This window comes from Schistocerca cancellata, chromosome 9 (assembly GCF_023864275.1).
Source record: "Schistocerca cancellata isolate TAMUIC-IGC-003103 chromosome 9, iqSchCanc2.1, whole genome shotgun sequence".
In the NCBI taxonomy this organism is placed as follows: domain Eukaryota; kingdom Metazoa; phylum Arthropoda; class Insecta; order Orthoptera; family Acrididae; genus Schistocerca; species Schistocerca cancellata.
Window position 1 is genome coordinate 260672454 of NC_064634.1, and position 13994 is coordinate 260686447.

Here is a 13994-nt window from a genome sequence, read left to right on the forward strand (position 1 = left end):
GACTCGGGATCGCCAGTGTAGTGAGTTTTCACAGTGTAGGTGATATGACAGCGAATTATTACTAGATATACTGAGTTCTATACTGAGAATTGTAAGTTGACAAATCTATACTCAAAGGAGCCACACTCCATCTAAACACCTCAAAAATGGCAACTTAATGACTACCTGGAGTAACAAAATTAAGAATAGCATACTTATAGATTGACTAGAATAAAGGAATAAATAACACATACACAGCCTCTGATGGCCGACAAACTGTGTTGGGTTATTGAGCAGTGAATAATTTAAGCTAGCCACAACATACGCTAACCAGGTTAGCAGCATATTTAAATACAAGCATCAAGCAAGAACCCTGGTCAGAAAGTAATGGAACCAATACCAATTTACAGCTAACTACAGCACTGAAATCAACTGATGACAGGTTGACCATTACCGATGTGGCATATGATGGACAGTCAGTAGACTGAACACTCAGCTGAAACCCAAGTATACTGCTGAGGGGCGAAATGCCCATCCCAAAGCATGTTTAGTGCAAACACCTAGTTTGAGAACAAAACAACTATGAAACTACAGGATGATATTGCAGCTTGCAGTACAAATGCCGGAGCCCAAATACGAGGGGGGACCCAAAAGATACTGGACTCTGAGGGCGCTGCCACTCATAGACGTAGTGCAGGGTTCTCACACTAGATGGTGTTAGTATAGACCTTCATGAAACAGCTGTGCAGACGGCATCAGTGTAGAGCTGAACATGGAAGTGTGGTATTGTGTTTCTCTGACTGTTGGCGGGTTACCTCTGCAAAGTCGTTATGGCAACTTTAAAAGAACAAAGAGTGTGTGTGAAATTTTGTTTCCTGCTTAAAAAAACTACAATGTAGACACACCAAATGCTTCAGGTAGCTTTCCAGGAGAACGCTATGAGCCACACACAGGTTTTCGAGTGGTTTGTGTGCTTTAAACGTGGTGAGATGTGTGTTGAAGACCAAGCTCGTTCTGGACACCCTTCAACATCATGAAATGAGGAGAACATTGAAAAGGTCTGCCAAAAGATCAATGAGGATCATCGCCAAATGATCTACCAAATTTCAGCAGAGACAGGAATCAGTTTGAGCTCATGCCAGCGGATTTTGAGTGAGGATTTGCACATGAGACATGTTGCTGCTAAATTTGTTCCGCGCCTTCTTACACAGGAGCAAAAAACCATCCACATGAATGTGTGTCAGGACTTGAAAACAGAGATTGCATGTGATCCAAACTTCTTGAACAAAGTCATTACAGGGGATAAGAATTGGTGTTACGGGTATGACCCAGAAACCAAGCAAGTGTCAAGACTCCCAACTCTCCCAGACCAAAAAAAGCAAGGCAAGTGAGGTCAAATGTGAAGGCGATGATCATTGTCTTTTTTTTATGTTCGTGGAATTGTGCATCAGGAATTTGTACCCCCTGGCCAGACTGTTAACCAGCACTTTTACTTGGATGTTTTAAGGTGTCTGCGAGAGGATGTGAGGAGGAAACACCCAGAACTTTGGCGATCAGGTGACTGTTTCACACACGGCCTTACGAGTGACCCACTATTTGGCATCTCAGAGGTGGTCTGTCGTTCCCCACACTCCGTATTCGCCAGACCTAGCCCCGTGCAACTTTTTCCTATTTCCACAAATGAAACAAACGCTAAAAGGGGAGTGTTATGATGAAGTGGAGGCGATAAAAACAGCTTCACAAAGGGCACTGGACAATATCAAACTTTAAGAGTTCCAGACATGCTTCCAACAGTGGGAAAAGAGACTTGACAAGTGCATCGCATGTAATGGGCAGTATTTTGAAGGTGACTGAAGTAATTTTGTAAAAAGGTTCATCAATAAATTTTTTATGACAACAATCCGGTTTCTTTTGGGTTCCCTCTCGTATAGTCTTAATCCAATGCAGGACTACAGCACACTATTTTCTCTCTCAACTTAAGTTTCCAAACCAATCAAAACTAGCAGCATTCCTTTACATGGCAGATGTGCTAATACTTCTGTCCACACCCCAGAGTCAACTAACACAGCATAATCATTGACACATTTCAGATAATATTTTAAAACAACATACTTAAATACCTTTGTTTACCATGAGCCTTAATTAATTAACAGGTTAGGTTCTGTTATTGATGCCACTCAAATAAAGTAGCAAGTTAAGGTCTACAATTGCATGTTGCCATTTAATACCCATCATGACAAGGAAAGAAAGAATCCAGCTAATTAATTGCAAGCCACTACTTGGATTCAGTATTTGACGATGTGCTCAAAATCAACAGACAAAGGTGAGAGTCAAGTTTACACTCCCAAGCAGTACACACAGAACATGAGCATAAGGTGAACATTAAATAAACTGCTTCTTGTTCAATCATTTACACACCGATGAAACAAATAATCTTCGCCGAATTACTGCAAATGCTGGAATCCCCAGTTGCTTGCAAATGATGCAAATAATGGTCGAAATGTCGTACTTTAAGTCCAATGACATCCATAGGATAGGAGTTTCAATCGCTAACCAGGCCTCATCCCCTTGGATCCACCTGCAACCAAGACAGTAACATTGGTTGCCATCATGGCTTTAACGATGCATCACACCTGACACAAGTCATGCCAAACCATCAACAAACAGGGTGGCCTCCTGTACGTTCCCAGAAATCGGCAATCAGAGGTCCTCCTTCCGACTGATGCTCTCCCCCAAATACGGCAGGGAGATGGCCGCAGAAACACCACAGCGTCCTCTGGCTAGGGTGAGAAAACAGCAGAGCGTGAAGCAGGAATGTCAAAAAGAACACGCTACTGACAAGGAGGAAATGCAGAGAACCAACTGTAACATTTTATCACAGTTCATATAAACTATTTTTTTCCACTTAGTATAATACATAGTGACCATTTTATATGAAAGCATGATGCTCCTGAAGAGAACATATATGTTGTCTGTCAGTGATATTATTGTTCAGATTCCCCACAATGGCTTTCTGTTAAGATATGAGCGCAAGAGTGTATTCAAGATCTGAGCTGGGGAAGGAGAACAGAGATTATAACTCATATTAGTTTCACGTAAGTGGGAGGGGTGGAGCAAACAAAATATAGTTCCTTACATAATGAAACTCAAATATCCAGAATGAGATTTTCACTCTGCAGCAGAGTGTGCGCTGATATGAAACTTCCTGACAGATTAAAACTGTGTGCCTGACCGAGACTCGAACTCGGGACCTTTGCCTTTCGCGGGCAAGTGCTCTACCATCTGAGCTACCGAAGCACAACTCACGCCCGGTACTCACAGCTTTACTTCTGCCAGTACTGGCACAGCTTTACTTCTGCCAGTACTGGCAGAAGTAAAGCTGTGAGTACCGGGCGTGAGTCGTGCTTCGGTAGCTCAGATGGTAGAGCACTTGCCCGCGAAAGGCAAAGGTCCCGAGTTCGAGTCTCGGTCGGGCACACAGTTTTAATCTGTCAGGAAGTTTCAAACTCAAATATATTGTGAAACTAATAATTAACCACCAAACATTTAATACACTACTTTATAATAAGTACCTACTGCGTGCATGTATGTAACTGAAACAGAGTAGTTTGGTAGGTTTGTAAATCTTATTTTGTGGTCAGACAAGTAACACTCAGTTACATGTAAATACTTTCTATAGTCCTTTTTTAATACAGTTTGTCATTGGTTGGTAAAATGAGAAAGAAAAATATCAGTAACTGAAGTTAAAATACTACTGGAAGCTTTTAGAGTCCATAACTATTTCAAATTTTTAGTTGGGAGGGGAGTAATGGCCAAAGGAGAAATAGTTATGAGGATTTTTATCAAATGGTTGCAGTTTCTACTTATCAGTATCCATTATATTATGTTCTGGCTTTCTTCAAACTGACACTGAATTGCAGTGTCTGTCTTTGTAGCACAACAGTATGCAAATTCCGTTTGCAAAGATTGTATTTGTCATCTGGAAGGAGGAAGGAGCAGGGGTGTTGTATATTACAAGATGAGTTGAAAGAGATATTATTTCCACCAATGTACATCTTGCATGATTATAATGATGCTGAAATTAAGTGTACCAGCAGTTGTTGTTCCCATGCACCCTCTGTGCAGTAGGAAAATGATACTCTTATACTATGTACCATCCACCACAGTAAATATGAAGGCTCACTGAATTGTGATAGAGATGTAAATAGATTAACAGTACACCCAAAAAAAAGTTATGCATTTTTGTCTTGCAGATTAACACTTTTTTCACAGGAAAAATACTGAAATACTGGAGAATGAGGATGTTGTAAGTATTTCTGTTTCTGTTGTCACATGCTTACTATAACAAATGGTTAATGCACACCTTTACACACAATGTATCAGTTTTTGGTTGGAAAAGAAAAGAAAAAAAAACAACTGTGAGCTACATTCATTTACCTTTTATTTCAGATCTTCCATCTACTTGTCATTACATATTATGCATAAACATTATTCTTCTGTGATTAGGTATAGTGCTACAGAGGTTTTAAGGATATAAAATGGTCTAGATAACAAGTGACCCACACAAGAATCATTACAAACTAATGGTAATGGACGATCACTGAGAAGACAGAGGAATACAAGAATATACAAAAAAAATTATTACAAAGGCTGTTCTTCTATCTCCTACATACCTCTCATTCAGGGTACAGAAATTTACACTTTCAATTACTACAAAATAATGTATAATTTAGTTATGTTCCCCTCACACGGTTTGTGGAATATCAGTTGCAGAATACTGCATCATGAAAAAGACACTGCAGTCTGTTGCAGATATGCTATGCTGTGATGAGTCTCATATGAAGAATTGATGTTCTTCTTCTCATATCATCAATGGCCATAGCTGAGAAGTGTTTTCCTGATTCACATTTCATGATTATCTAGCTTCATTCCAGAAAACAACTCTTACATGTGAAATTTATGATTGCTGCAATGATAACTGAAGCAATGAAGATTGTCAGGCATGCACGTTGAACAGTTTTCTCCCATCGTAGGACATTGAGATTGCGGAGCACACAGAATCCCACCAGGAGACCAGCTATACCACCACCAATATGAGCAAAATACCCAGTCTGAAAATATGTAACATAAAGTGTAAAAACTGAGTGCAAGAGTTAAACGTAAAAACTAGAAAACCACACACTTTCTCAATTACATATGAACCATGCACATACTAATAACAGAAACTTGACAAGGCTAATCTACATTTCTACATTACTAAATTGCTATTCTGGGCAATGATTACCTGATCCCAGTTGCAGGTTGCCTATCTAACATGTTCCAGGACCAACAAAAATTTTATTTTCAGTACTTTGTGTAATTATTGACTGAATTTAAAAATTTCAGTTGCTGTCTTAATCTATCCATTAAAGGATATGATGTTATGTCAAAGGTTTAACACAGTGAGACAACTATTACAACTGGAAAATATTTATAAGCATTGAGGTAGCATAACTCATGATGCACAAATTAGCAAGACTATATTTATCCAGTATTTGAGAATGAGAGCACTTAGCAATTTCCAACAAACTTTAAACATAATTTCAAACCTTTCTAAACATGCTTAACATCAAATAATTAATGCATTAACTCATTTGTAAAGTAATCAGAAGTTTTAAATTGTTTTATACATATAAGTTCAATTCTTTTAAGAATCAAGGATTGGCCTGTAGTGAAATAAAACACTCAAAATGCTAGTAGGGTACACTAACATGGTAAACATGGCTACAACTTGTAAGTACTTCTAAATCTGATAGTAATTAAGTGTCAAATAATGATAGCAGGACATCCAAGCTGAGCACTGCAGTATTGTTGTAAACAGTAACCGATATTTTCAAAGCTTTGTTTGTATACCAGGGACTACTTTACAGTGTTTATGGTTAATTTAGAATTACTATTATCAACCTTATTTTCAAAAAAATAATGAAATTATCTTATTTAGGTACTTTAATGTCATCTTCTCAATCAAATGTAACAACAAAGTAGAATTTCAGAATTTGATGAGTTCCCACAATCGTACACAAGTGGTTGACTTTCCTACTAGGATCACATCTGACTGTCAAACACTGATAGACAATATATTCATAGATTTAAATTTGTACTCGAACTTCACTGTCACTCCAGTCTTTAATGGTCTGTCAGATTGTCATGGACAGCTCCTCACTCAGCATGACAATAGACCTGTCAAGAAAACAATCTTCTCCTGGAAAACAATCAGATTTATGAACGAAGATTCCTTGGAAATTTTTAACTATAAGCTGCAGCATGAAGATTGACATTTAGTACACAGAATAGATAATGTTGATACCCAGTTTAACATATTCTTAAAAGAATTGTATCAGTCTTTGAAGAAATTTTTCCTAAACGTTTGTTGGGAACAATATTTCCTCATCCTTAAAGCAGCCACGGATCACAAAGAGGATTAGAGAGTCATGGGGATCAAAGAGGGAATATCAATAATTGACAAAATTATTTAATTGGACAGATAAAAAATCTACCCAACAAGTAGCGGCAGAACATACACATAAAAGACTGCTGTAATTGGCAAGCTTTCAGAGGCAGTGGCTCCTTCTTCAGGCAGAAGGATTGAATGGGAAGGAAGAAGGGTGAAGGAAAAGAACTGGAAAGGTCTAGGAAAAGGGGTAGATTTCGGGAAAGTCACCCAGAACTGCAGGTCACCCTGTACGGTAAGTCTCTCCTGACCCACAGTTCTGGGTGTCTTTCCCAAAATATACCCCTTTTCCTAGACCTCTCCAGTCCTTTTCCTTTACTCTTCTTCCTTCCCCTTCAACCTTTCTGCCTGAAGAAGAAGCCACTGGCTCCGAAAGCTTGCCAATAACAACAGTCTTTTATGTGTACGTTTTGCCGCCACTTGGTGAGCAGATTTTTTATCTATCCAATTAAATAAAGAGGGAACTTTATATCACAGCTGGAGTGTCCAAGGGCACTGAATTAATTAGCCACTATAAAATTTATTCTAAGATCCTAAGAAAGGGATTTGAACGCCTCAGGCATGGATGTGTGTGATGTCCTTATTTTAGTTAGGTTTAATTAGTTTTAACTTCTAGGGGACTGATGACCTCAGATGTTAAGTCCCATAGTGCTCAGAGCCATTTGAACCATTTGATGATGCGGCTCTGTTATTCCCACATAGTGATTTGCGAAGATGGAAACAAAGGACATCCATGACAATTTCCAGAATACACTGGGGGACTCTACTCCTTCATATTCAACTGTTGCCAAGTGGACAAAGGAATTTAAATTTGGTCGGGAGAGCTTAGATGATGATCCATGCAGTGGTCGGCCAAGATGTGTCACTACTCCAGAGATCATTGCCTAAGTGCACAAAATGGTCATGGAGGATTGCTGATTGAAAGTGCATGAAATTGCTCACGCTTGTCAGATGTCACCTGAAAGCATATATCACATTTTATCTGAAGAATTAGAAGTGAAAAAAATATCTGCAAGATGGGTCCTGCGACTCTTGATGCACGCCTGCACACATGTGCTGTTGCCGTGGCAAAATTACACGAACTAAGGTATGCATTGTTGCTACATCTACCTTATTCACTTGATATGGTTCTGCCAGACTTCATCTCTTCTCAAAACTGAAAATTTTTCTTGTTGGATGAAGGCTTCAAATGAAAAATTGATAGCCAGAGTTGGCAACTATTTTGCATACCTGGAGGAAACTCATTTTTGAGATAGGATCAAGGCTCAGAAAATCGATGGACAAAGTGCATTAATCTACAAGGGGGCTACATTGAAAAATAAAAAAAGTTTAAATGATGTAAGTACTTTTTTTCTCTTCCGTTCCAAGAACTTTTCAAACCAACCACGTAAAATAAGACTATTTGGCATACTGTTAGCAGGGAGACAGGGAGGAATAAAAAGGCTTGCAGAAATGTTCAAAATCAAACAAGAAGTGAATCTTGTACAAAATCATGAAATCATTGCTGGTACCTCCAATAAACACTTCCTGTCAGTGCCTGAACAAATAGGCTGCACGGCTTCTGTACCCAGTAGAATTAGTCAAATGCATGTTAGACCTGTTACAGTATCTGAAATGGAAGGAACAATTGCTTTCATGGAAAATAAAAGCTCCTGTGGAGTAGACAATAATTCTAGAAAATTGTAAAATCAGTGTTATGCTTCTGTAAGTGATATACTGTGTTACATCCTCAGTGCCTCTTTACAACAAGGAACCATTCCTATAAGACTTAAATACGCTTTGGTGAAGCCTCTCTTCAAGAAAGGAGACAAAACTGATGTTACAAATTTCAGGCCAGTATCTCTATTGACTGTTTCTTTCTTTTTTTTTCTTCAAAGATTCTTAAAAAGCTTATGTATTCTAGAATTTTAGAACACCTACATAAATTTAATATTCTTAGTAAAAATAAGTTTGGTTTCCAAAAAGGTCTGTCAACTGAAAAAGCAATTAATGCTTTTATAAGACATGAGAACGAAGTTTTTCACGGCGGCACTTATGTATAAAATATTCTCGGTATTCTTGCCGCGTCAGTTCTAGATAAAATCTCGAGCTTTCGACGATTACCTCCATCGTCATCGTCAGGAGCTGACTGTCTCCACTGCTGCTATGGTAGCCTCTATATAGCCCGAAGACGGCTTCTGATTGGTCGGCTTCTGATTGGTCGGCGATTACATGCTGCTGTCTCAGACGGTGTCACTGTGTGCGCCGGTGGCGCCACCGCTTCTGTTTGAACATAAACCTTGGAAGGAACGTCTCTGCTGCTTCTCTGCATCAAGCGCTCATTTCCACGCACAGTTCAGATGGTATCCGCTATCGCGGTTAAAGTTCTTTCGGCTCATTCTTATTTCAACAGCCTCCTTAATAACAGAATCCCAGTACGTGGAGGCATGGGACAGAATTTTAGTTTCATCGAACAATGTTTTGTGTTTGTTCATGAGGCTGTGCTCCGCAATTGCCGATTTCTCCAGCTCTCTATTTTTAATATGGCGTTGGTGTTCTGCACAGCGGTCGGAAACGGTACGAATAGTCTGACCTATATAATTGCTTCCACACTCACAAATTGGTCTTATACCACGTCTACGCAGGACTCTTCCTATTTTGCTGGAAATTGCGCCACAAAAAGGAAGAACCACAATCGGTGTTTCATCCTGTGAGGTTGCAGCATTATCACGTTTCCTTCTTTTGGAGAATGCTGCCTTTATATCGCGTGCACCATAGCCGTTCTTTCGGAACACGTTCTTCAGGTGATTAATCTCGAACCTTAAGTGGTCCTCGTCAGAAACAGTTTTGGCTCTATATACCAACGTGTTCAAAACGGCTCTCTTCTGAGCAGGGTGATGGAAACTCTGTGCGTTCAGGTATAAATCGGTATGCGTCAGCTTACGGTATACAGAGTGGCCAAGACGCCCGTCCATCTGTCGTTGTACTAAAACGTCTAAGAAAGGCAGAGTCTCCCTTCCTTCTCCATCTCGACAGTGAACTGGATGTTCGAATGGATGCTGTTCATGTGTTCAATGAATTCTTTGAGAGCTTCTTCGCTGTGTGGCCAGATCATAAATGTATCGTCAACGTAACGATAAAATAAGGATGGACAGAGGGGAGCCGAATTTAGTGCACGTTCTTCAAAATTCTCCATAAAAAAAGTTAGCCAGTGATGGAGACAACGGAGAGCCCATTGCCATACCGTCATCACGTGCCGGAACAACTTTATAGTTTCAGGAGGAAACAGATCCGCCAGCATTTTCAAAGTGTCCTCCACAGGAACTTTTGTGAACAGTGACACCACATCCAGGCTGACTAAAATGTCATTTGGACCAACTCTAATATCTTTGATTTTCTCAATGAACATCTGGGAGTTTTTGATGTGATGTTCACACCGGCCAACTATAGGAGTCATCAACTTTGTTAGGTATTTGGCCATCACATCAAAAAACTCCCAGATGTTCATTGAGAAAATCAAAGATATTAGAGTTGGTCCAAATGACATTTTAGTCAGCCTGGATGTGGTGTCGCTGTTCACAAAAGTTCCTGTGGAGGACACTTTGAAAATGCTGGCGAATCTTTTTCCTCCTGAAACTATAAAGTTGTTCCGGCACGTGATGACGACCACCTACTTCTTGTATGGTAATAAATTTTATGAAATGACAGACGGTATGGCAATGGGCTCTCCGTTGTCTCCATCACTGGCTAACTTTTTTTATGGAGAATTTTGAAGAACGTGCACTAAATTCGGCTCCCCTCTGTCCATCCTTATTTTATCGTTACGTTGACGATACATTTATGATCTGGCCACACAGCGAAGAAGCTCTCAAAGAATTCATTGAACTCATGAACAGCATCCATTCGAACATCCAGTTCACTGTCGAGATGGAGAAGGAAGGGAGACTGCCTTTCTTAGACGTTTTAGTACAACGACAGATGGACGGGCGTCTTGGCCACTCTGTATACCGTAAGCTGACGCATACCGATTTATACCTGAACGCACAGAGTTTCCATCACCCTGCTCAGAAGAGAGCTGTTTTGAACACATTGGTATATAGAGCCAAAACTGTTTCTGACAAGGACCACTTAAGATTCGAGATTAATCACCTGAAGAACGTGTTCCGAAAGAACAGCTATGGTGCACGCGATATAAAGGCAGCGTTCTCCAAAAGAAGGAAACGTGATAATGCTGCAACCTCACAGGATGAAACACCAATTGCGGTTCTTCCTTTTTGTAGCGCAATTTCCAGCAAAATAGGAAGAGTCCTGTGTAGACGTGGTATAAGACCAATTTGTCGTCCTCCTAAGAAAATTAAGGAGATGATGCACCCTGTTAAGGACAGTCTCGGCCTCAGGGTCCCTGGAGTTTATAATATACCCTGTGAGTGTGGAAGCAATTATATAGGTCAGACTATTCGTACCGTTTCCGACCGCTGTGCAGAACACCAACGCCATATTAAAAATAGAGAGCTGGAGAAATCGGCAATTGCGGAGCACAGCCTCATGAACAAACACAAAATATTGTTCGATGAAACTAAAATTCTGTCCCATGCCTCCACGTACTGGGATTCCTTTATTAAGGAGGCTGTTGAAATAAGAATGAACCAAAAGAACTTTAACCGCGATAGCGGATACCATCTGAGCTGTGCGTGGAAACGAGCAATTGATGCAGAGAAGCAGCAGAGACGTTCCTTCCAAGGTTTATGTTCAAATGGAAGTGGTGGCACCACCGGCGCACACAGTGACACCATCTGAGACAGCAGCACGTAATCGCCGACCAATCAGAAGCCGACCAATCAGAAGCCGTCTTCGGGCTATATAGAGGCTACCATAGCAGCAGTGGAGACAGTCAGCTCCTGATGATGACGATGGAGGTAATCGTCGAAAGCACGAGATTTTATCTAGAACTGACGCGGCAAGAATACCGAGAATATTTTATACTTTTATAGACACTGTGAACCACCAAATACTATTACTGAAGGCAGACCATTTATTAATAAGTGGTGTAGCAAATAACTGGTTACAGTCATAGCTGAAAGATAGGAAACAAAGTAGTCTTCTATAGATCATGTGGTGGCATGGCTTCATCAGAATGGAGAGCCAGTAATTGTGGAGTGCCACAGGGATCTATTCTTGGTCCTCTACTGTTACTAAGATTTATACATGGCTTACCTCATTCTACAATGATACGGTGTACTTTTACCATCTTTGCAGATGAGGTTAGCATAATGATTAATGGTTGCAAATGCGAAAATTCTCAAGAGTCTATTAATAATATTCTTATAGATTTAATTAAATGGTTTACTGCCAAGGCCTTTCACTAAACTTTAGTAAGACTAATTACATTCATTTCACCCCAACTACCAAAACTGAAGAAGAAATAACTGTTAAATATGCAACACAGGTAGTAGAATGAGTTGAAGTAACAAAGTGTCTGGGTGTTAAGACTGACTGCAAAGTAAATTGATCCCATCATATTTTAGATCCTTACAAGAGTCTCAGCTCATCAGTTTTTACACTGCAAATTATCTCTGACAGTGAAAACTTAAGCACTAAAAAGCAGCATGCTGTGGTAACTTCCATTCTTTGATGTCATATGGAATCATTTTCAGGGGATATCAACCTCGAGAAAAGAAAATATTCATTGCTCAGAAGCATGTTGTTCAAGTGATATATGGCGTATACCCTAGATGCAGTGCAGAAGCCTATTTCAAAGACTGGAAGTTCTTACAACTACTTCTCAATACATACATTCACTTATATGTTTCATTAATACAGGGTGTTTCAAAAATGACCAGTATATTTGAAACGGCAATAAAAACTAAACGAGCAGCGATAGAAATACACCATTTGTTGCAATATGCTTGGGACAACAGTACATTTTCAGGCGGACAAACTTTCGAAATTACAGTAGTTACAATTTTCAACAACAGATGGTGCTGCAAGTGATGTGAAAGATATAGAAGACAACGCAGTCTGTGGGTGCGCCATTCTGTACGTCGTCTTTCTGCTGTAAGCGTGTGTTGTTCACAACGTGGAAGTGTGCTGTAGACAACATGGTTTATTCCTTAGAACAGAGGATTTTTCTGGTGTTGGAATTCCACCGCCTAGAACACAGTGTTGTTGCAACAAGACGAAGTTTTCAATGGCGGTTTAATGTAACCAAAGGACCGAAAAGCGATACAATAAAGGATCTGTTTGAAAAATTTCAACGGACTGGGAACATGACGGATGAACGTGCTGGAAAGGTAGAGCGACCGCGTATGGCAACCACAGAGGGCAATGCGCAGCTAGTGCAGCAGGTGATCCAACAGCGGCCTCGGGTTTTCGTTCGCCGTTTTGCAGCTGCGGTCCAAATGACGCCAACGTCCACGTCATGCGCCAGAGTTTACACCTCTATCCATACAAAATTCAAACGTGGCAATCCCTCAGTGCCGCTACCATTGCTGCATGAGAGACATTCGCTAACGATATAGTGCACAGGATTGATGACGGCGATATGCATGTGGGCAGCATTTGGTTTACTGACGAAGCTTATTTTTACCTGGACGGCTTCGTCAATAAACAGAACTGGCACATATGGGGAACCGAAAAGCCCCATGTTGCAGTCCCATTGTCCCTGCATCCTCAAAAAGTACTGGTCTGGGCCGCCATTTCTTCCAAAGGAATCATTGGCCCATTTTTCAGATCCGAAACGATTACTGCATCACGCTATCTGGACATTCTTCGTGAATTTGTGGCCGTACAAACTGCCTTAGACGACACTGCGAACACCTCGTGGTTTATGCAAGATGGTGCCCGGCCACATCGCACGGCCGACGTCTTTAATTTCCTGAATGAATATTTCGATGATTGTGTGATTGCTTTGGGCTATCCGAAACATACAGGAGGCGGCGTGGATTGGCATCCCTATTCGCCAGACATGAACCCCTGTGACTTCTTTCTGTGGGGACACTTGAAAGACCAGGTGTACCGCCAGAATCCAGAAACAATTGAACAGCTGAAGCAGTACATCTCATCTGCATGTGAAGCCATTCCGCCAGACACGTTGTCAAAGGTTTCGGGTAATTTCATTCAGAGACTACGCCATATTATTGCTACGCATGGTGGATATGTGGAAAATATCGTACTATAGAGTTTCCCAGACTGCAGCGCCATCTGTTGTTGAAAATTGTAACTACTGTAATTTCGAAAGTTTGTCTGCCTGAAAATGTACTGTTGTCCCAAGCATATTGCAACAAACGGTGTATTTCTATCACTGCTCGTTTAGTTTTTATTGCCGTTTCAAATATACTGGTCATTTTTGAAACACCCTGTAAAAACATTTATTTATACAAATGTAACTTTGAATACCACCAGTACAACACAAGGAGGAAGCATGATTTCCACCATGAATGTAAAAATTTGAAAGTAGTGCCAAAGGGTGTACAATACCTGGCTATAAAGCTATTTAATGCTCTCCCTTCAGGAATTAAGTGTGAAATAGGCAACAAATTTACATGTA

The 13994-nt window shown here is 40.3% G+C and overlaps 1 protein-coding gene across 1 annotated transcript in view; it reads right to left on the minus strand.

The window, feature by feature from the left end:
- Window positions 1-4431: 4431 nt before the first annotated feature.
- LOC126100745 (protein rhomboid-like) overlaps window positions 4432-13994 on the minus strand; it is a 128120-nt gene continuing 118557 nt past the window's right edge. The window contains exon 8 of the mRNA XM_049911369.1: window positions 4432-5090. Within this exon, the coding sequence (XP_049767326.1) occupies window positions 4905-5090 (186 nt within the window). The 3' untranslated portion in view covers window positions 4432-4904. The remainder of the gene's footprint in view (window positions 5091-13994) is intronic.